The 25511-nt window shown below is 34.9% G+C and overlaps 1 protein-coding gene across 1 annotated transcript; it reads left to right on the forward strand.

Moving 5' to 3' along the window:
• The first annotated feature begins 954 nt into the window (after positions 1–954).
• LOC125938704 (dnaJ homolog subfamily A member 1-like) lies at positions 955–2419 on the forward strand. Its single transcript, XM_049654013.1, has one exon. The coding sequence runs from the start codon at positions 1081–1083 to the stop codon at positions 2272–2274; it is 1194 nt and encodes a 397-aa protein (XP_049509970.1). The 5' UTR covers positions 955–1080; the 3' UTR covers positions 2275–2419.
• Positions 2420–25511: the final 23092 nt, after the last annotated feature.

The following is a 25511-nucleotide window of genomic DNA, read 5'->3' on the forward strand; positions in this document are numbered from 1 at the left end:
AAATACCTAGGAATAAATCTAATCAAAGATGTAAACAATCTGTATGCTGAAAACTATAGAAAGCTTATGAAGGAAACTGAAGAAGATATAAAGAAAGGGAAAAACATTCTGTGCTCATGGGTTGGAAGAGTAAATATTGTCAAAATGTCAATACTACCCAAAGCTATCTACACATTCAATGCAATCCCAATCAAAATTGCACCAGCATTCTTCTTGAAACTAGAACAAGCAATCCTAAAATTCATATGGAACCACAAAAGGCCCCGAATAGCCAAAGCAATATTGAAGAAGAAAACCAAAGCGGGAGGCATCACAATCCCAGACTTTAGCCTCTACTACAAAGCTGTAATCATCAAGACAGCATGGTATTGGCACAAAAACAGACACATAGACCAATGGAATAGAATAGAAACCCCAGAATTAGACCCACAAAAGTTGGCCAACTAATCTTTGACAAAGCAGGAAAGAATATCCAATGGAAAAAAAAAGACAGTCTCTTTAACAAATGGTGCTGGGAGAACTGGACAGCAACATGCAGAAGGTTGTAACTAGACCACTTTCTCACACCATTCACAAAAATAAACTCAAAATGGATAAAGAACCTGAATGTGAGACAGGAAACCATCAAAACCCTAGAGGAGAAAGCAGGAAAAGACCTCTCTGACCTCAGCCATAGCAATTTCTTACTTGACACATCCCAAAGGCAAGGGAATTAAAAGCAAAAATGAACTATTGGGACCTCATGAAGATAAAAAGCTTCTGCACAGCAAAGGAAACAGTCAACAAAACTAAAAGGCAACCAACGGAATGGGAAAAGATATTTGCAAATGACATATCAGACAAAGGGCTAGTATCCAGAATCTACAATGAGCTCACCAAATTCCACACCCGAAAAACAAATAATCCAGTGAAGAAATGGGCGGAAAACATGAATAGACACTTCTCTAAAGAAGACATCTGGGGAACTTTCCAGAACGCTCGCTGAAAAGCGGAGGAGCGGTGGCTGCCCGAGCTGCGCCCAGCAACGCGCTCCTTCCCGCTCCCCCACACTGGCTTCGGGCCCCTCACCGGCTGTAGAAAATGGTGAAAGAAACTACTTACTATGATGTTTTGGGGGTCAAACCCAATGCCACCCAGGAAGAATTGAAAAAGGCTTACAGGAAATTGGCTTTGAAGTACCACCCTGACAAGAATCCAAATGAAGGAGAGAAGTTTAAACAGATTTCTCAAGCTTATGAAGTGCTCTCTGATGCGAAGAGAAGGGAATTATATGACAAAGGAGGAGAACAGGCAATTAAAGAAGGTGGAGCAGGTGGTGGTTTTGGCTCCCCCATGGACATCTTTGATATGTTTTTTGGAGGAGGAGGAAGGATGCAGAGAGAGAGGAGAGGTAAAAATGTTGTGCATCAGCTCTCTGTAACCTTAGAAGATTTATATAATGGTGCAACAAGAAAACTAGCTCTGCAAAAGAATGTGATTTGCAACAAATGTGAAGGCCGAGGTGGTAACAAAGGAGCAGTAGAATGTTGTCCCAATTGCCGAGGTACTGGAATGCAAATAAGAATTCATCAGATAGGACCTGGAATGGTTCAGCAAATTCAATCTGTGTGCATGGAGTGCCAGGGCCATGGGGAACGGATCAGTCCTAAAGATAGATGTAAAAGCTGCAATGGAAGGAAGATAGTTCGAGAAAAGAAGATTCTAGAAGTTCATATTGCCAAAGGCATGAAAGATGGCCAGAAAATAACATTCCATGGTGAAGGAGACCAAGAACCTGGACGGGAACCAGGAGATATTATCATTGTTTTAGATCAGAAGGACCATGCTGTTTTTACTAGGCGAGGAGAGGATCTTTTCATGTGTATGGACATACAGCTGTTTGAAGCACTGTGCAGCTTTGAAAAGCCAATATCTACTCTAGACAACAGAACCATTGTCGTTACCTCTCATCCAGGTCAGATTGTCAAGCATGGAGATATCAAGTGTGTGCTGAATGAAGGCATGCCAATTTATCGTAGACCATACGAAAAGGGTCGCCTAATCATCGAATTTAAGATAAACTTCCCTGAGAATGGCTTTCTCTCTCCTGATAAACTGTCTTTGCTGGAAAAGCTCCTACCTGAGAGGAAGGAAGTAGAAGAGACTGATGAAGTGGACCAGGTAGAACTGGTGGACTTTGATCCAAATCAGGAAAGAAGGCGCCATTACAATGGAGAAGCATATGAGGATGATGAACATCACCCTAGGGAAGGTGTTCAGTGTCAGACCTCTTAATGGGGCCAGTGAAGAACACTGCTGGCATTTTATATGCAGTAGTGAATGAATGAAGGACTATAATCATAGCTCACTACTTGCTATTATTTTTTTTGTTTTAATATTCAACTATAGTAGTGTTTTAAAAGTTAAATGAAGGATGAAAAATATAAAAACTCAAAAAAAAAAAAAAAGAAGACATCCGGATGGTCAACAGGCACATGAAAAGATGCTCAACATCGCTCCTCATCAGGGAAATACAAATCAAAACCACACTCAGATATCACCTCACGTCAGTCAGAGTGGCCAAAATGAACAAATCAGGAGACTATAGATGCTGGAGAGGATGTGGAGAAATGGGAACCCTCTTGTACTGTTGGTGGGAACGCAAACTGGTGCAGCTGCTCTGGAAAACAGTGTGGAGGTTCCTCAAAAAATTCAAAACAGACCTACCCTATGATCCAGCAGTAGCACTGCTAGGAATTTACCCAAGGGATACAGGAGTACTGATGCATAGGGGCACTTGTACCCCAATGTTTATAGCAGCACTCTCAACAATAGCCAAATTATGGAAAGAGCCTAAATGTCCATCAACTGATGAATGAAGAAAGAAATTGTGGTTTATATGCACAATGGAATACTACGTGGCGATGAGAAACAATGAAATATGGCCCTTTGTAGCAACGTGGATGGAACTGGAGAGTGTGATGCTAAGTGAAATAAGCCATACAGAGAAAGACAGATACCATATGGTTTCACTCTTATGTGGATCCTGAGAAACTTAACAGGAACCCATGGGGGAGGGGAAGAAAAAAAAAGAGGTTAGAGTGGAAGAGAGCCAAAGCATAAGAGACTCTTAAAAACTGAGAACAAACTGAGGGCTGATGGGGGTTGGGAGGGAGGGGAGGGGAGGTGATGGGTATTGAGGACAGCACCTGTTGGGATGAGCACTGGGTGTTGTATGGAAACGAATTTGACAATAAATTTCATATATTTAAAAAAAAAATAAAATAAAATCACTGGAATTAAGATAATGAGAAATGGATATTATGTTAGACATATATACCAAAAAAATAAAATGGAGACCCTATAAATACCTGCACATATAAGGTTACTTTATTTTCAATGAGGAATTAGGATTAAATTACAAGGGAAAAGATTATTTTCTTTCAACAGATGGCCCTAGTTCAGCCAAATATATGCTTGAGAGCTAGAGGTAAACACTTTAACCCTTACTCCTCACCGTACGCAAAATTTAATTCAAAAATACAGAGTACACCTAAATGTAAAAGCTCAAGGTATAAAATATAGAGAAGAAAGCAAAAGAGAGATCTTTGTGAACTTGGGTAGAAAAATATTTCTTTGACAAATCCCCGAAGAGCACTAAGTATGAAATAAATAATAAATTAGATTTGAAAAAAATTAAAACAAAAAACCTCTCTCTGTAAGACATTGCCGTCCCTAGCTGTGCAAAAATGTGCACAGTACAAAAGACTATATTCTAGAATACATAAACATAGAGATTTGCAATCTAGAAGACATAAAAAGAACTTTTACAATGAAGTAAGATAAAAATGAATTAAAATGGGCACAAGACATAAATGGAGACATCATGAATTAAAACATATGTATGTGCATACCATAAAAGTACATGAAAACTTATTTAAAACCATTAGTCATCAGCAAAATGCAAATTAGAACCACAAAAGCCCCACAGCAGACCCTCTGAAATGGCGAAAAGTAAAAAGGTGAACAATACCAGGTGTTGTGGATCAGGAGCTACTGGAACACTCATGCATTGCTGGTAAGGATGGAAAATGGTATACCCACTTTTGAAGACAATGTAACTCTTTTCAAATGAATTAAAAATTACCTTGTATTCATACAATGGAATATTACTTTTATTAATTAATATTAATTAATATACATTAAAAAACACCCATGAAAAATACATTCATAATACGCACAAGATACATAATACAAATGCACATAATGTACATTTTTAAATGCCAGAGAAAAAAGCATAACAAAACAAAACAGACACCAAACAGACACCAAAACCAGACTTTTAAAAGAAATTCTAGAACAGATACTCATGGTGTGTGTTGCTAGAAAATAGTTCATTGTTGTCTGGGCCAGAGATGGGAGTGGTGGGGGAGTAACTAACACCGAAGTTGCATTAGACAATATTTTGTAGTGATAGAAATATTCTGTGTCATGATTATTTGGTAGTATTTACGTGGTAATATGTGTTTGTTAAAAATCATCAGATTTTTCAGTTAAAATGCATGCATTTTCTTAACTGCAGATTATACCTCAGTAAAGTTGTATTAAAGAAATGAGATCTGAACTGCGATGCTCATGTTGCTGTAGGTTGCCATAGAAAATAGTTTCATGATTTCCTGGCCCAGAAAAAAATATATATAACTTTAGGTCTAGTTTCTCACATTTTAAAATTATTTTTGTATTATAAAGCCTTTATTAAAATATGAGAAAGAGTTCCAATTTGTAAATGTGAAAAATAAGCTTACACATTTTAACCATTCATACATAAAAATGATGAAGCGAATGTCATTTGTTTGAACATTCATTTTTTGAATAAGATGGAAATAAATATTTGAAATAAGCTATATAATATGGCTTAGAAAGGCTTGCTCATTTATATATAACAAAAGTAATTAATTTCCCATGATTACAATTTTCTTTTTACAAAAGCTTGTATTTAGAAAGACATTATAATGAATTGATAGACTTTAGATTATTGCAATCAAATGAAACCATTCTGATAGTAACCTGGGGTGCCTGAACCAGTGCCATACAATAGGGAAACTCTCATATAGTGAAATTATGCACAGTAAAATTTCAAAAGCTCATAATTATAATCTAACACTTAAAACCATATCATATTGCTAGGAAAGTTTCAAAAAAAATAGAGGAAAATATCTTAACCTCTTAAAGAATACTATATTATTTTTACATAAATGGAGCGATCTTATAATTCTGTTGCTAAAATTGCAGTAATGATATTTATTTGGTGAAATTGCTTGAAAGCAATTTTGTAGCACATAATCAAAATTTATTTTATCTTTATTTAGCAACATAATCAAAGGATAAGAGGAGGGAAAGATGCCAATATCGTAAAGTTAGCTTTTTAGTTTTAATTTTGCCTTGCACATATTATTCCAGTTTATCTAACTTTCGTCAAATGACCGCAAGTGGCGTGCACCACAGATGGAAGGCTTCAGCCCACCTACAGCTATGTATATCTGGTGTGTCAGTTTGTTCTTGTTAGCTTGCCAGGATCCACATTTTTGCAGGGGTGGTTGTAGACGGGTGGTAACACACAGATGTTTTACTTAAAACAGAAAGTATAATCCAAAGACTAAATAAATGCACTTTAACACTAGGGATAAGAATACAAATAACAGGGATAGAAAAAAATTCACTTTTGTGTGGTACAAACTGCAAAATGGCTAAAAGAACATTTAAATAATTTTTACTCAGATTAGGTGATTCACACACTACCCAATTTATTCTCTTTTGGAGAAGAAAATTACGAAGTTTGTTTTGGGTTGTTTCTAACAAGATTTACATTTAAATTTGCATGATGAGTGGCCAAAGGCAATTCCAAATCTTCCTGCTGTAGATTACTTAGCAGAATAATTCTACAAATATCATATGTGATGTTAGCAACCCTTCATCACAATTATGTAGAGTTATGTTAACACAAACTTAGGTTCACTGATGTGTTTGCAGATAGAAAATAATATGAAACTTGAGGTTCATATTAACAATCATAGTCAATGATGTCATTCATGTTTATAAGGTGATAGCACTTTGAATTAAAATAATACAATACAGTTGATGATCTAGATAGTTTGGATATTTGTAGCTTTCTTCATTTTGTCCAGAATATCCTTGTGTACTAATTATCTTGTTCAATGGACTAGATTAGAAGTCAAAAGCTCAGCACTGGCCAGAATTATCTTCAAAGAGGAATAGTTTATAACCTCAAATCAGTACAAAATCACAACTCAAAACCACTCCATGTACATAATCTATGCTCTAGCCATGTTAAAATAGAACATATGCTGGAGAGATGAAATACGAAGGCAGAGACAAGAAGCTGCTGTACTGCCATTCAGGCCTTTCCAGTAAGACACTGAATGAGAGGGCAGTCTTTTTTAAACAGCTGTTAAATTAAAATGTTCTCTTTAGAGAAAAAGTTCTGTTCTGATTACAAAAGTCATATATACTTATCATATAACATTTGGAAAATACAAAAAAATAAATTATAAATTGCTGGTAATCCAGACAACCAAGATAATGTGGTTCAACAGTTTAATGCAATATTTCATTGCTTTGCTATGTAAATAAGAAAAAATAATTTGTTTATAGTTTTTATTACATGCATAGGAGAGAAATCGAGTACCAAATTATTTGTACTTTTTTATAACAAATCAAATTTGTATTGGCTGTCCAATTTCAAATTAGAAAATGACGTCCCATACCTAATAATTGTCAACAAATGGTAATTGTATATACATTTAATGGTAATTGTATATACATTTGCTCTGAAATTAAAACTATATATCTTACAACTCTTTAAGACTTGAATCAACAAGATTAGAATTTCCTTTTCCTAAACCTTGGGTGACATTTGATTTGTCCAAACAAGTATGCTATTGTACAAAAGCAACTTTCTTCTATTTACTTTTATCTCAAATACTCATAAAAACTTCCTTTAAAATGTTCACTACGTTTTTCACATTGTAAAGGTACATGATATTATTGTGCTAATTTTCTCTCTTTTTCAAAACTTATTCTTTGTATATATGTACTTGTGTGAGAAGTGATATGAAATTGGAAATTATACATATATGTACATAGAATTTAATGTTACAGGTATTGTATAAACATATGCATGTTTAGCATTTTGCAAATGCTCACTTAAAATAGCAAAGAATTATATAGACTAATCAGTTGGAAGTGAGGGAGATATTAGAATGAGATATCCATGAAGAACAGAACAAACCATTTTTAAAAATAATACAAAGTGCCTAGGTTTTAATGATGTGTAAAACATTGTATTAAGTTGAACAGATTTTAGCAACTAAGTATGCAATTATAGTGAATTTTCTCTGTCCCTGACTTGACTTTACACTGTTTTTAAAGTTATTGTTAGGAAATTGTCTTAAGTTTCTAAAAATAATCCATGATTTTTAACACTCTGTATAGTGCGTATCCATTGCTGTAAACTATTCCTCTTTGTAGATAATTCTGGCCAATGGTGTACTTTTGATTTTTCTGACTTGTAGAAGGATAACATAGCCAGCTTTAGAAGACTAAAAAGTTGAGAAAATAAAGGTCAAATTTATAGCAGTCACTAAGGGATTTATGTCCTTTGAAAGGCACTATCGGGTGATGAAATTTTTGTATGGGTAAATAATATAGATATCCAAGAAAACTAATCTTCTTGTTGCTATGAAAATTCCCCAAACTAATCCATCTTAGATATTAGAGAATTATACCATGAAAAGGATTCCTAAATTTTTAAATATATTTCCAACCAGTTCAAGTCCAATTGGTCTCACAAAGGTGACTTAAATATCTGTTTCAGAATGCAAACAAATTTTGTTCTGGAAGAATAAAGCCAAAAGGAAGATTCACAACCTAGGATGATCTATTCATTTAGGGTATTTAATTTTAAAACCCCTACTTTTAATCTACTGAGGAGATAAGGTTGCAAATCTGTGATAAACTTATCACAAATAGCAATCATTATTTACTTTCTTTTTAAACGCTTCAGGCATTATTAAACTATACATTTGTATACTCCAGCAGTAGTAGATGACATGTAACAACGTAGGGAAGTTCAGATACTGGTATAATTGAAAGCAAACTAATCTAAAACAAACTAAAACTAAACTATATGCTAAAGTAAATAGATATTGAGACCAGTTCTAATGCTTTCTCATATTCTCTTGTATTGTAAGCCAAATATTTAAACATTAAGGATTTAAATCTAAAGCTTCTAAATCTTTCCTTTTCAGAGATTTTTGTTGATTACATTTTTGAATACCTATGAACTAAGGTTAAAATAAAATAAAATCAGTCATTTTTTTCCTGTCACTTTAGATGTAACAAGATTCAAGTGAAAAGTTAAGATCTAACAAGTGAAATTGGGATAATTTACGTTTTAATAAAAAGCATATGTATGTTTTTTCTCTTAGGTACCAAAACACATGCTTCTAGCCATTATTACATATGATCCGCAGGATAATTTTCTCCTTAGCTCTTAGAAATTATACTAGATTTACATATAAGTTATAAAGGAAGTTATATCCAGAGTTAGTCTACTACAGATTTTAATTCATTAGCAACATATTGACTATGCTGTTAAAATTAAATGTAATGCTTTGAACAAAATTACCATAGGCACAAATAAAATTTACACAAAGTAGACAAATTGAGCAATTTTGATAATGTAGATGCAAACTTGAAGGCTAAATTCAATGTAAACATATACAAATCATTAACAATTTTCTTTGACAATGTTTTGACAACACGGAGATGTATATTCTAGCTATGTATTGAGGAAATAAACAAACAAAACCTCTAGCTAATCAGATATAAAACATTACGTAGACATGGCATAACACCCTCCTCAGTAGGGTTAATTCTTTTGCGGTATTTTAACTCAGTGAAAAAATATATGTTTACTGAAAATTATAAGGGCACTTATTGTACAAGACTGAGTTTTATATAAGATACAGGAGCAATTACTTTCCAAGAGACACAGATGTAACAAAATCTAATACTAAGGGAAAGGGAAATAGTACAAATGAGATGCAAGCCATGTGTAAAAAGTACTTAGAGGGAGATGTGATTCACTTCACCAGAAGCACTAGGAATTTCTGTGAAGAGATATCAGATAAAAGTAGCAGTATTTTAATAGTAGAGTCTGGCAGAACAGTTTCAGCATATACAATTAAGGAGAATAAATCTATAAAGAGAGTGAACAAACAAGGGATAATTGGCTACCAGGTGTCAAACATGGTTATGCACTTTACATACACTGTCATTTAATCCCAACAAAAATTATTTGAGGTAAACAGCAGCATCTCTATTTAAAGGATGAATTAACATCATTTGTAACTTATTTTGAGTCGTGCTGAGGCCCATTTTTTGACAACTTAAAGCAATCTATTCTTATAAACAGAGAAAGCAATATTTCTGGATCTTGCTCTGATAGGTTAACTTTGGGCATCATTTCAGAGCCAGCCAGCCTTTTTATCAAGCTAAGTCTGCAATGATAGGAGCAAATCTATTCTAACTTGTTTTTCACTTTTTATCTGTATATGTATAACTTCAGGGAATTCATGAATAGTTTATGAACTTGGGTGACTTTTCATCAAACTAGAAGAATATGAAAGTAAATATAAGAACACAACCAAAATCACTGTAATCAAATGTTCCAAATCTGACCCATGTGCTTATGCCATAAGGGCACTGTGTGACGTATTTAGCTTCTTTTAGGGTCTATGAAAGATAAAACGATATATGGAAGTTATTTTTAAATAAACACATATAGAGAAAAAGATAATAGTTGATTCAAATAAGAATGCTTAAACCCAATCTTTCTTTTTTCCTTTGAGAAGAAATAGTAGAAAAGCATCCAGTGTGTGTTTGTCTTATGGGATCTTCATTTTCTCTAGTTTTACTGTAGAATAATGATGGTTCTTTCTATAGGGCATTAATAGAGACCATCTTAAATGTTCCTTTTCACCCAATGTCAATTTGAGAACCAGATTATAAAGTATTTTAAAGATTTGTAAAAAAGCCAAAGGAGATGAAATTTTTAAAGCATGTGGAGGAGTAAGAATATTCTAATTTTCTCTTCACTGGTATAAATATTGCATTTCCTTGAGGCTGTACATAAAGAACTCTGTCTCAACTCCAGTGATTTTTGAAAGTAACCAATTCAGCTTCTAACTAGATATATGACCTTGGGAAAATAATTCAAACTCTCAGATACTCAGTTCTTTCATATGTAAACTGCTAGAATTGAAATATATGTGTCTTAAGGCCCAATCAACTTTAACATTCTGCTGAAAGCAGATGTTTTCTTGACTTACAAATGTTACAGCATGGAAGGAAAGATGCACAGTTATGGTAGACTGATTATAATTTGACTAGTTTGGTAGGAACACATAAAACTTGAAACCAAATATACAAACACTGCATTTCTGGACATTAGAAACTATATTAAACATATTATTTCCTATAGATTGTTTTCCTTTAATGGACAAAAATCAAGAAAATCAATAGGCCTATTGATCAAGCTTTCTAAAAAGCAAGTGAAACATATTTTTCTATTTGATCATTTTATTGCTTCCTTTTGCTCCTTAATATGATCAGAATGATAGAATAATCTCAAAGTCTCAAACAGTGTAACTTAGTATGAGTAAATTCTAACAGTTATATACATATATCTGTACGTATTCCTGCATATTAAAATAATTTTATTGTTTTCATGTTTATTTATCATTCTCTGCCATACACACATACTTAAATTACTTTTGTTACTGGGTTTTGTACCTCCCCATCTAATACTTGTAATTCTATTACTCCTGCAGTTAAAAGAAGCTATTTTTTAAATTACATAAATATTTCTTTTAACACTACTAGACAACATGTAGTCAGTAATCACTGTTAAATTTTTAAAAGCATGTTTGAGACTATGTAGAATATATATATTACAGATTACGTCTATATATCTTTATATATAAAAACATAGGGCACTATATATTCATTGAAAAATGTATAGCCTACCTAATGACAATATTCATCAGTATAGTAGGAAGTAAGTTGCAAAGTGCCATTTGGAAACACTTCCCTATAATGTGATTGCAGTTCAGTGTCAGTCCTGAACCACTGTCCTGACCCTGCTTTTCCCACAATTCCATGTCATTCTCTCAGTGCTGTCCACTATGAGTACACTACTTGGTTTCCCATTTCCATCTTAGCTTTGATGGTTAGCCATGTTTTTCTAGTTCTAGCAACATGTCTGATTCTGCTAAACTACTTCTCTCATTTTTTAAAAATGTTTATTTATTTATTTTGAGAGAGAGAGAGAGCTCACAGGCATGTGAGAGAGAGCGGGGGAGGGGAAGAGAGTAAGGGAGAGAGAGAGAATCCCAAGCTGGCTCTGCACTGTCAGAGCAGGGCTTGATCTCACAAATTATGAGATCATGACCTGAGCTTAAATCAAGAGTCAGATGCTTAACCAACTGAGCCACCCAGGTGCACCATGATTGTGTTAAACTACTTCTAACCACATGCTCTTTTGTGTCCATCCTTTGAAAATTCTGTGTTTGCCACTTAAAACCAGAACATAAACAAAATAATCTTAATGTGTTGTTTTAAAACTCAAACACAAAATAAAATTGACCACAGTGTTTTTTTCAAGTTGTCTAACTTGCAGAATTTTAGTTTATCTTTAAAGTAAAAATGTCTCAAAAATCTCTAAACTGCAACATTATCTCTACCTTTCATGTTTAAGGAAGTATTTTTTTCAAATTGTAAATCATTTTATAACTGTAAATAAATTGACCATTAATACACATTTATATGTATGAATATGTAAACAGGTTATTGAATAAGTCAATAAACTATTAGGTATGTATTGGGCTTTTTCATTCTACTGTTTTTTTGTTTTTTTTTAATTTTTTTTTTTCAACGTTTTTTATTTATTTTTGGGACAGAGAGAGACAGAGCATGAACGGGGGAGGGGCAGAGAGAGAGGGAGACACAGAATCGGAAACAGGCTCCAGGCTCCGAGCCATCAGCCCGGAGCCCGACGCGGGGCTCGAACTCACGGACCGCGAGATCGTGACCTGGCTGAAGTCGGACGCTACATTCTACTGTTTTTGATTTGCTTTTATTTTTTTCATATATTGCACTTTTATATAATTTCTTCAGATTTCTCAGTTTACCAATCTTCTCATCTTCTGTATCTAATATCTAATTAATCCACGTGTTGTTTTATATCAACAATTCGTTTTATGTTTGGAATTTCAACGTAGCTCCTTTTTGATTCAGCATGTGCGTATATGCTGTTTGTATTTGTGCTTCTGTTCTTTCACTTTGTTTTGTTGTTGTTATTGTTTCTTTTATATTTTCATCGTTTCAACATACTTATTTTATATTATCTTACAGATTACTTTATTATCTCTTAGTCCTGGAGTTGTAATGACCTTATTTAGTTAATCTACCATCTCTCCTTATGGAGAGTTGCTTCTGTATGTAGTTGTACATATTTCTTGTTGAATTCATTCTCAGTAGGAGATTATATTTTATGAGATTCCAATGTATTCCTAAAATAAGGAGATATCTCTAGAGAGTGATTTTGACCTTGTTTTTGCCCTGGGGGTTTTACTTGTTTTTGTGATATTATCTCATGTCCTAGATTCCAACACCATGTGCACTGTGGAAATTCTATCCATATATCCATGCATGATGTAGCCATGGAGTTTCTATTACTTAGTAAGGCTTTTGCCTCATTCACATCTCCATATAGAGTCAAACTTTCCTAAACCAAAAAAACAAGTTATAGTTTTTCTTTTCCTTATGTAGCTCTGTGAATTCAGTTGGATTCTGGATTATGTGAAAAATTCAGTTGGATTCTGGACTATGTGAAGAATTCCAATTTCTACCTTCTAAAGACTTTATCTGTATATAGTATTTCTCTGAGCTTCCCAGAGCACTAATTCATACAATGATTGCTCAGATCATGACTTCCCTCTGTCAAGAACTATGAAAGATTAGAGATTTTACCATACTTTCAAATTCTCAAGACAGCCTGCCATAATCTCATGACTGCTGGCAAAAGACATAAGATTTGTGGATCAGAGGTAAAGGACAGTCTACTCTTCAAAACAGTAGTAGTAAACAGAGTATCAGTATTTGTGTGTGTGTGTGTGTGTGTGTGTGTGTGTGTGTGTGTTGAATTACCACTCATTAAATCCTACAAGAAAATGCAGAGGTCCTGATGAAACCTGAACACTCAGCGGGTGTATTATAGGAGAGGAATCATGAGCTTATGGATCTCGAATCATTTACAATGAGTGATTAGCACACCTGACTTTTTCTCCAAAGGCACTATCTTGATCTTCCAAGGCTTTAACTAAATCTGCCCTTTCCTGTCAGGGAAACACCATCTCTGTCTTTCAAAGCTGTTTGCCATAGAGCCATCCTTCAAAATATAGGAACGAAATGACAATTTCTCCCTCACAAGATATACCCTAATGTGATAAATCCACAGGTAATGTTTTCCAACACTTTATTTCTAGACCCTAGAAATTTCATTTTTTTAATAGTTCTACATATTCAATCATTTTGTAGTTAAATTTTAACCAGAATTTCTACATGTTTAAAATGGGAAGAAACTAGTCCATCTTATTTTATTTCTGCATGTGCTATCTAGTTACTTCTCTCTTTAAAAAATTATATTTTGGCTGTAAAACAGTTTTAGGCTGAAAATTATTTTCCTGATCACATCAATTTTATTCTATTCTCTTCTGCCATTGATTTTTACTGATAACAAGAAAAAAATCTGTGATTTTAACGTTCTTTTTTTAATAAGTAAGCTGCTTTTTAAAAATCCCTTTGGTATGTTTTATTATTATCTCTTTGACTGTAGATACTATGCATTTATATTCCAATGTTCTTCAGTGTTCTTGTTACATCAATATACTTGTTGTAACTAAAATGTTAAACTTGTTCTTAGAGTATCTCATTTCACTCTACATCTCACTGTAGATGCTAATAAAACCAAATTATCAATCATCTCACTTTTATGTGTTCTAAACACATTATATAAATCAACTTCATCAGTTAATCGTTTGGAAAAGAAACCACTTATGACAATATACTCCACAGATACTAATAAAGCTCTTGAGGAACTGAGCACAGTTGACTTACATGGGTCTCTGTATTTAACATGAATTATTCCCTGATATCATTCCTGTAGTTTGGGTCACTGTCACCAAATGAATTGTAACCCTGTCTTAGAGTGCAGACTTACTGTTTTCATGATTGTGATCAGTAAAGAGTATTTATGCTGTCATAAGTAATGTGCTTGGTACTGTTGGACTTCAGGCACAATAACTACATTTCAGAAATAATATCCTGCTCCTATTACTTTAATTGGACTTTAGCCAAGTGTGTTTGTGTATGTGTGTATGTTTGTATGTATGTATTAGACATTTTAATAAAGTATATAAATGCAAATTTAATATATTTGTTAACATACAAAATTTCAGAAACTTTAAGATCTTGATGAAGATGTAATGAGAAGATATTCTGAGTTTACTTCTCAATTTCCTAAAGTTTCTAAAAAAGCTCTATCCCAAACCTGCCCATAGTCTTTAAATATGGCTATGAGTAGTATCAATTTCAAAGAAAAGACCATATGAGTGTCATTTTCATACAAGCTACACCTTTTCCAAAAGAGAACTCCATGGCATTCTCTCACACTCAGTTGTAAACATTTTAAATAATGGCTTACCCTAAACTGCTGTTGATTATAACTTTGTTTTTCATTTACCTAAATGACATTATTTAGCCATATGGAGAATTTTGCTTCCCCCCCACCCCCTACCCCAGTTAAGCCAGTTTCTCTTACACCAGACTGGTACTGATTAAAATGGAATTCTCCTCAGCTGGGCATATCAATTTAAGAGCCACTCTGTTGCTATGACACTCACTGGATCCACCTATATATTTCCCTTGTGACTTTTCTTTCTCCATCCTTCTGAGTGTATTAATGATTGGATAAGCCTTGATTACACAGGATTCTGCTCTCCTACTGATCCTGCTAGTTTAACATCTGAAACTATACAGGATTTTCTGTTATAGTTTTCCTGACAGATCATACAAAATTGTTAGAGGTCTTTTACCCCCTTTTTTAATTGGGTTTTTCACTTTCTTATTATTGAGTTTTAAGTGTTCTTTGTATATATAGAATTTCAGTTTTATCAGACATGTCTTTTATAAGCATTTTTTCCCAGTCTGTGGCTTATTCTCTCATTCTCTTGACAGTGTCTTTACAGAGCAGAAGTTTTTAATTTTAATGAAGTTCAACTTATCATGTATTTCTTTCATGCATTGTCTCTTTGGTGTAGTCTTTAAAATCCACCTTCAGGGACACCTGGGTGACTCAGTTGATTAAGCATCTGACTCTTGGTTTCAACTTAGGTCATGATCTCAAGGTATGTGAGTTCCAGCCCCCATCAGGCTCTGCACTAATGGCGTGGGGCCTGCTTGGGATTCTCTCTTTCCCTCTCTCTCTCTGCCCCTCCCCTGCTGGCACTCTCCCTCTTTCAAAGTAAACAATAAATAAACTTTAAAAAATAAGTAAATAAAATCCACCTCCAAAATCCAAGATAATTTAGATTTTCTCCTGTTATTTTCTAGAACTTTAATAGTTTTGCCTTTTATCTTTTGATCTGTGATCCATTTTGAGTTAATTTTAGTGAAAGGTGAACGTGTCTAGATTCATTTTCCTCTTTATATATAAACTTTATTTTTTAGAGCAGATCTAAGTTCACATAAAAATTTTTGAGAAGGAGGTACAGAGAGTTCTTCCTTCACACATGCACCGCTTCTTCCTTTATCAGTATCACTCACCAGAGTGGCATATCTGTTATAATAAATGAATCGATATTGGCAAAATCATAATTATCCAAAGTCCATAGTTCACTATGGGTTCACTTTTGGTGTTGTACATTTTATGAGTTTGAACAATTGTATAATGACATGCATCCATCTTTGTAGTAACACACAGTATTTTCACTGCCCTAAGAATTCTCTGTGTTCTGCTTATTCACCTCCTCCCACTCTGCCCACTAACCCCTCCTGGCAACTACTGACCTTTTTACTATTTCCATAGTTTTGCCTTTTCCAGAATGTCACATAGTTGAAATTAATGATGATCGGACCAGCCAAGAGTGTCCTTGGCTTTATGCAGGATGGAAATCAAACATGAACGAGCAGAAGGTGAAAGGAGAGTTTACTTTAGATATATAGAGAGCAGATAACAGATGGAGTGAGTGTCTGGGAGATTCAGAAAGGAAAGGAAGGAGTTTTGTTTCTGTTCAGGGTTTGGGAGTTTTTACTGAGGATGGAGGTCTGGTGTATGTGTCCTTCCAGGCACCCAGGAACCAGCTAGAACAAAGACAAGGGCCCAGGTACTATTCCTTAGAACCAGGGGTCTTGGAGATATCTGGCTCCAGTGGTCTGGAATGCACATATGATAGCTTGGCTCACCAGGTCATTCCTTAGATGTTATTTATTCTAATGAATCATTAACTCCCTGTCCCTTAAAAGGAGAACATATGCTATTTGCATTACAAAGCATGTGTAGAGTGTGGTGGGGATACAGGTCCTAGAAGCTGGGAAAAGAAGCAAAGGTAAAAAACATTTTTTTCTCTCCTGCAGTCCCTTCAGTTTTCCTGTCTCAGAATCATTCAGTATGTAGCCTTTCCAGATTGGCTTCTTTCACATAGTAATATGCATTTATAGCTTCCTTTTTTTGCACAACGATGTCTAGTTGTTCTAACACTATTTGTCTAAAAAACTATTCCTTTCTCCTTTGAATTACCTTTGCTCCTTTGTTAAAGATCAGCCCACTGTATTTGTGTAAGTCATTTGTGCTCTATATTATGTTCCATTGATTGATCTGTCTATTCTTACCCCATTGAATTTTATTTCATATTCTGGACAATTATTTCTATAAAGTATCATTTTTATTATCAATTTCTGGAATAGTAATATTCTCCCATCAATACATTCATGGAATGCATTTAATGTGCACATTTTGGATTTCTTCATCCAGAACTTAAATAAAGACATTCAGTAATTAAACCCTAAAATAAATTTTTATTGCCCACATCTCTATTTTAGACATTTAAGAATTAAGAATTGTGTTATTTGCAATTAAGTCCAAATAACAATTACAGCTTAATTTTACTTCTATAAGATAAATATCATGTCGTTAAATTCAGACAGATTGGTTGTCTATTTAGAAGAGAACCAGATAGATTCTTACCTTGTACCATCTTCTGAAATAAATTTCAGATAGATTAACTATAACAAATGAAAGCAGAAAATAGCTTTTAAAAAGTATAGGAGAATATATGTCTGATCTCAAGCTGCGGAAGGTCTTACTAAGTATTTTGGCAAAGGAAAGATTGATGGATTTGCCTATAAAAAAATGCAATTATCCTAAAGTAAAGAGAAATAGATATCATAAACAAATGGCAAATGTTTGCCATATATGTAAATCAAAGCTTTATATTCTTATTCTATAAAAGTTTTAAGAAATCAATAAGCAAAAGATAAACACTCTATTAGTAAAATAAAAGGCAGACCTAAGCAAGGAACATAAGAAGTACTAATGGCCAATAAATGTGTGGAAAAAGTGTTTAATCACAAAGAAATGCACATTAAAACAATAATAAAATAGCTTATTTTACTTTTCACATTGGAATTTTTTATTTTAATACGAAATGTTGGCAAGACTGCATAGAGGCAAGTTAATAAAAGGAGCTGATATTTACTGAGTATTAACTTTGAGCCAGGAAATTTCACATATGTCTGGTAGGATTATACACTGTTACTAAAAACCAAAACAAAAAAAAAACTCATACAGTATAATTTAATTATCTTATCACCTCATAAAGTTTTATAAGTCAACGATAGCTTTTTTAGATGTGCTTGCAGTTTTGAACTGTAGATTTAACATGAACGCTATGATTGGCATTTCACATATGAGTCCTAACATTTATTAATTTAATTTTTACTTTGTAAAATTATAACATGAAATTTAATTTCTACACTGCTATTTGTTTAGTTCCTCTTTTAGCAGAACAGAAGAATGAAGAACTAATCATATTTCTGTATTTCCCTAATTTTTACTGACTTATCAAGTCACTTTTGTGCTTTTTTCCAGTCTAAATAATTATACATTTTTACAATTTCCCAAACTTGTACAGAGTCTTCCTACTTAAAGAAGACAGGACACCATGATATAATCATATAATCAAATTGGAGACAATGTTGTTTAATAGAAAAATAGAAAGCTGTAACTTGAAACTTGCTAAATATTTTTCTAAGAGGAACTGGAAAATGTGCAGCAAACAAGGGTACACGTTTACTGTAAATTCCACAGGGGGTTATATTTTCTGTCTTCAATGTGAGAACATTGCTAATCAGTTCCAACATGGTTTTCAGAACAAAGGTCATTTCTATCTGAGACCCTAAATATGCCTAGGTCATGACCAACAGTATATTCAAAATTTAAATCATACCAGGAAAGGTTTTATCCTGGTGGGAGCACTCTGGAACAATGTTAAAAATATGTTCTATTAAGAAAATAAAAGGAGCAGCACAAATATGACCAGGAATTTTGTGTGTATATAACTATGTTTTACCTTTTTCTACAGAAAAGTTGAGGGGAGTACATTCTTCATTCATTAAACTATTGATTATTGAGCACTGATTATGTGTGTGGTGCTGTTCTAGGTGGTTGGAAACATCAGTGAAAACAGTGACAAAAAGTATGTACTGTTGACTTCAAATTATAGCAAAAGAATAAAGACTCTAGCAAATTGTATAGCATGTTAGAAGGTGATCAATAATGTGGAACAAGAAAAAAGAGATAAGGAAGGATGAGGCTTGGGGTGGGAGTGAAGGGACATTATAAATGTAAATAAGATGGTCAGGAGTGGAGAAGGTGATAAATAAGCAAATACCTTTAAAAAGTGAGGGAGTTAGCCATGAGATAGCTAGAGGAAGAACATCTCGGGAGAAAGAAACAGGCAATGCAGAGGGCCTAAAGAAGAAGTATGCCAGGCATGCCTTAACATCTGCATGGAAGGCAGTGTGGCCAGAGCAGAATGAATGGAAAGGAGAGTAATAAAGAATAAGGTCAGACAGGTAATGAGAATGGGAGAGTGTAGATCATGTTGGTCCTTGTAGGCTGCTCTAAAGACTTTGAAAATTATTCACTGGAGAGTATTGAGAAAAAGATTTAAATTATACATATACATATACATATATATGTGTATATATATACATATATATATATATTAATACCAATTATATTCTGTGTTGCAAATAAACTGTAGAGGAGTGAGTAGGAAAGGTAGAAGCAGCAAAACTACAGTCATTCAGGCAAAAGGTAATGGAGCATAGTTTCAACCATAGAAATATGAAAAAGGTGTCGGATTCTGGATATATTTTTCAGGTAGAGCTAACATTTTCTGGTGGATTGGGACTGGGGTATGAGAGGGAGAAATGCTAAGGATAACCCACTCTTTGCTCTGGAGACAGACATAATTTTATCTTCCAAAGATGCTCACTACATAAAAATCCTCAAAAAGACACTTAAAGGTTAGTCAGTGTGTTGCTCTCAAGATGTGCAAAAACTATGAGACCCATGGAAAACTGTTTCCCATTGATCAATTTTTCCCTCATATAATTTCCTTTATTTGGCAAAATAGTTCTGCCACTCACTTTGTGATCCACTTGTATAAGTCAGACACTTGAGCCATTTTTAAAGCCGTTTATTTTGCTGGGAATATTCCAACAAAGAGACATGTTTTTCCTGCTGTAGGCATCCCTGAAAGATTCTTGCACCCGTAGTGGAAACTTGAGTGAAGCCAACCTTAGGATGAAGCAGTTAGTTGTGAGAAAGACAGGGTAGAGATGCAAAGTCACTGGACTTTGATGACAGTGTTCAACAGCTCTCAAGCCTGACCTGAAACATTTTAGTTCCTATATTGTTTGTGAATTTTAGTTGGATTTTCCATTACTTATAACCAAAAGTGTATTCTTTACAGTCTTCAAGATTAAGTGTAAACTTTACTTTTCCCTATAACATTTTCCTAATTATTAAAAGGTATTTTGATCTATTTCATTGTATAATGATTGGTTTTAGCACATAAAAACTTTGCCTCTTTGCTTGTCAATTTTCTGAAAATTTCGTGTTTGTTTTTTAGATTACCTTTCACTTTTTGTAAACTCAATGGCAATGTCATAATCTATTCAACGTTGTTTTCTAGGCGCAAAATATATCTCTGCTTTGGAATGATATGGCAGATTATAACTGATAATATTCATTAAGTATATATATGCTTTTTCCAATAATATTAATGTTTAAGAAGTAAACCTACAGGAGTGACATCACCAAAATGCCAGAGTAGGAGACCTCAGTCTTCATTTCCTCCACAAAGATCAACAATTAGACATCTATCCACAAACAAAAATAGCCCTGGGGATGCTCAGGAGTCCACTTAGGAAGCTTCAGCAACACAGGGAACAAAAAACCTGAGAATAATCACACTAAAAGGGAAGGAAAAAAAACTTCGTTCTGCCTGTATCATTCCACCTCACAGGCCCACACTGCTTAGTGACAAGAGGGAACTCCTCAGCTAGAAAGAGTTCTCCTCACTAGGAAAGGGAAAAGGGAGTGAGTGACCAGCTTCTCCACCATTTTGGAGCACTGTATGAAGGACCTGTTTGCATTTCACCCACCCAGATACTGGCAAAGCTGAGACCTCTGGAGAGGGCTAGGGAAAAGGAAGAACAGCAGGAGCTGCCAGTATTACTCATACTGTGACAATGACCACAGTTCCTGTGACCCACCCTGCAGAGGACCCCAGCAGCTTTCACGATTGAAGAAACTAATGGCCAGCACATATTTCACCAGTTTTCTCTCCACAGGTATTAATGTTCACAGATGACAGCTTTCTGACACCCTCCCTACTTCCTCTCCCTCCTATCCCACAGGAGCCAGGATCTGCACAGGCAGGTAGCTCGTGCCTCTAGCTGTGCAAGTGCAAGACATAGCCTAGGTCTCGGTGTCTGACCCCCACTGCTGTGTACACATTTGGGGGCTACACCCTCCAGCTGTGCACCTGCACACTGCAAGCCTGACAACTGCTACTGGGTCCATTGCCATGTGCATGCCGGTGGTGGGATCCTGCAACCATGAAATGCACACTGATAGCCAAGGCCCCCGCACCACTGGGCTCACCTGCAGCTTGCCCCACAAGTGTACACCTACACCCTCTAGTCCAACTCCCTTCACTGGCCTCCATGACCATGAACATGTGCATAGGGACTGTAGCCACAAGAATGCACAGTGACAACTGGGCCCTCAGATATGCTTATGGGCCCAGCTTGGCCCTGTCTCCTGTCACTGGCCTGCTCTGCTGGGCTTGCTTGCATCTGGACCCTCTGGCTATGCACCTGCATACCATTGGCCCAACTTCTGTCACCAGCCTTCACTGCTATGCACACATCTGTGGCAAGACCCTGCAACAACAGGAATGCGTGCTGACTCCAGAGCTCCTGCAGTAGCCGGTACACCTACAGTTAGCCCTGGTCCTTCCTTCCTACTGCCCTGGCTCCCACCGACACATATGTGTCTGCAACCAGCTCCATTGACTACACAGGCACCTAGATCTGGCTCTTGCAACTGAGTGTGTGTATACCATTGACTCCAGCCACCACCACTACCTGCTCTGGTCCCTGCCTACTGGCCATTGGACATGGAGGAACTGCTGAGGACCCCAACATCCCTTGCAGCTACCACTGAACCCCCATAGCATTTACTAAGAACCACATAGTTATTTATTTGATAGACCCCAGTGGCCTGAGCTAAAGAGACATCACACTCCTCTGACCTGGAGCCATCGAATGTCCTGGCACTACATTCCCTGCACTACTAGACCCAAGGTAACATTTCCAAGGTGCCCCCACCAAAAAGTGAAGTCCTTTCCTTACTTAAATTATTCCAGCAAATCTGGAAGAGGTTCCTGCTTGTTCAAATGTACAGATACCTATGCAAGGCTACAGGGATCACAAAGAATTAAGGCAATTTAATGAAATGAAATGAAATTTGGTGACATGACCAGAGGAACAGAGTAAAATTCTAGTAACTGATGTCAAAGAAATAAAGATACATGAATTGCCCAACAAAAATTCAATATAATTGTTCTGAAGATGCTCAGAGAGCTATAAGAGAACACAAATATATTGCATATTAAAAGGATCATACACAATAATCAAATGGGATTTATCCCTGGGATACAGGATGATTCCATACAAACAAATCAATAAATGTAAAATACCCCCATTAATAGAATAAAAGACAAAAATCTTATGATCCCCTCATCAGATGCAGGAAAAAGCATCTGGCAAAATTTGCATGACAAAAACTCTCAACAAATTGGGTATAGAAGGAACATGCCTCAACGTAATAAGGGCAAAGTACAACAGACCCACACCTAACATCATACTCATTGGTATCAGATTGAAAGCTGTCTTGCTAAATCAGGAATTAGACAAGTATGCTCACTCTCACCACTCCTATTCAGCATAATACTGGAAGTCCTAGACAAAAGAATTAGGCGAGGAAAAAATGTCATCCAAATTGGAAAGAAAGAAGTAAAATTGTCCCTTTTTGTTTATGATATTATCTTGTATATGGAAAATTTTAAATATTCCACCAAAAAGCTGTTACAACTAAGTCACCAAATTCAGTAAACTTGCAGGATATAGAATCAACATACAAAAATTAGTCTTGTTTCTATACATGAACAACAAAGTATCTGAGAAGAAATAAAGACAACAATCTAATTTACAATATCATCAAAAATAGTAAATTTCTTAGGAATAAATTTAGCCAAGAAAGTAAAAAATCTTAACAATGAAAACTACAAGACTGATGAAACAAATTGAAGAAGATATAAATAAATGAAATGATACTCTGTGTTCATGGATCAGAAGAATTAATATTGTGAAAATGTTTGTACTGCCCAAAGCTATGTATGAATTCAATGCATGAAGCAGCAGAAAGAGAAATTAAGGAATCAATTCCATTTACAATTTCACCAAAAAACAATAAGAAACCTAGAAATAAACCTAACAAAGAGGTGAAAGACCTATACTCTGAAAAGTATAAAACATTGATGGAAGATATTAAAGATGACACAAAGAAATGGGAAAAAATTTCATGCTCTTGGATTGGAAGAATAAATGTTTTTAAAATGTCTATACTACCCAAAGCAATCTACACATTTAATGCAATCCCTATCAAAACAAACAATCCTAAAATTTATTTGGAACCATAAAACATCCTGAATAGTCAAAGCAACCTTGAAAAAGAAAAACATGGGGTGCCTGGGTGGCTCATTCGGTTAAGCATCTGACTTGGGCTCAGGTCAAGATCTCATGGTTCATGATTTCAAGGCTTGCATTGGGCTCTATGCCAGACAGAGTCTGGAGCCTGCTTTGGATTCTGTGTACCCCTCTCTTTCTGCCCCTCCCCTGCTTGTTCTCTCTCTCTCTCTCTCTCTCTCCTTCTTTCTCTCTCAAAAATAAATAAACATTAAAATTAAAAAATTATAAAACAAAAAAAAAAAAAGAAAAAAGAAAAGAAAAACAAAGCTGGAGGCATCACAATTCCAGACTTCAAATTATATTACAAAGCTGAACTGATCAAAACAATATGGTACAGGCACAAAAATATACACATAGATCAGTGAAACAGAATAGAAAACCCAGAAATAAGCCCATAACTCTATGGCCAATTAATCTTCAATGAAGCAGGAAAGAATATCCAGTGAGAAAAAGACAATCTCTTGAACAAAGAGTATTGGGAGAACTGGAGAGCAACATATGAAAGCATGAAACGTGACCACTTTCCTACACCAAACACAAAAATAAATTCAAAATGGATTAAAAACCTAAATGTGAGATTTGAAACCATAAAAATCCTATGCACACCTATCCTACGGAGGAGAACACAGGCAATTCTTTGACACTGGCCATAGCAACTTCTTTCTAGGTATGTCTCTGGAGGCAAAGGAAACAAAAGCAAAAATAAACTATTGGGACTTCATCAAAATAAAAATCTTCTGCACAGTGATGGAAGTAATCAACAAAACTAAAAGACAACCTACAGAATGGAAGAAGATATTTGCAAATGACGTCTGATAAAGGGTTAGTATACAAAATATATAAAGAACTTATGCAACTCAACACCCCAAAATGAATAATCGAATTAAAAATCGGCAGAAAACACAGATAGACATTTTTCCAAAGAAGACATACAGATGGCTATCAGAAACATGAAAAGATGCTCAACATCATTGATTATCAGGAAAATACACATCAAAACTACACTGAAATATCACTCCACATCTGTCAGAATGGCTAAAATCAACAACAGAAGAAACGACAGGTGTTGGTAAGGATGTGGAGAAAGGAGAACCCTCTTGCACTGTTGATGCAACAAGTGCATCAAGTACAAATTGGTGCAGCCACTCTGGAAAACAGTATAGAGTTTCCTCAAAAAGTTAAAAATAGATCTACCCAATGATCCAGCTATTACACTTCTAGGTATTTACCCAAAGAATACAAAAAATATTAGTTCAAAGGGATACATGCTCCCTGATGTTTATATAGCAGCATTATAGCCTAACTGTGGAAACAGCCCAAGTGTCCACTGACTAATGAATGGATAAATAAGAAGAGATATATATGATATATATTTAATGGAATATATAAGTGATATATATATATATTATAAAGGAATATAAGTGATTATTATGCTAGGTGAAATAAGTCAGTCAGACAAATGCCATATGATTTCACTCATATGTGGAATTTGAGAAACAAAACAAATAAACAAAGGCAAAAAATAAAGAGAGAGGGAGGCAAACCAAGGAACAGACTTTTAACTATAGAGAACAGACTAATGGTTACCAGAGGGGAGGTGAGTGGGAGAATGGGTAAAATAAGTGACGAAGATTAAGGAGTGCACTTGCTATGATGAGCACCAGCTGTTTTATGAAGTGTTGAGTCACTATGCTGTATACCTGAAACTGTATGTTAACTAGCTGGGATTTTAATAAGAACTTTAAAAACTTCCAATGGCATTTTTCACAAAATTTTTTTAAAAAATCCTAAAATCTGTGTAGAACCACAAATATCCTGAATAGGTGCAACCTTGAAAAAGAACAAATATAAAAGCATCACACTACCTGATTTCAAGCTATATTACAAAGCTATGATAACCAAAACAATTTGATACTGGCGTTAAAATAGACACATATACTAATGGAGTAGAATCAAGAGCCCAAAAATAAACCCAAGCATATATATATGTAACCACTTTTTGACAA

This window comes from Panthera uncia (genome assembly GCF_023721935.1).
Source record: "Panthera uncia isolate 11264 chromosome B2 unlocalized genomic scaffold, Puncia_PCG_1.0 HiC_scaffold_24, whole genome shotgun sequence".
Taxonomy (NCBI): Eukaryota; Metazoa; Chordata; class Mammalia; order Carnivora; family Felidae; genus Panthera; species Panthera uncia.

Coding starts and splice junctions, on each gene's coding strand:
- LOC125938704 (XM_049654013.1), top strand. CDS start 1,081: ATGGTGAAAGAAACTACTTACTATGATGTTTTGGGGGTCAAACCCAAT.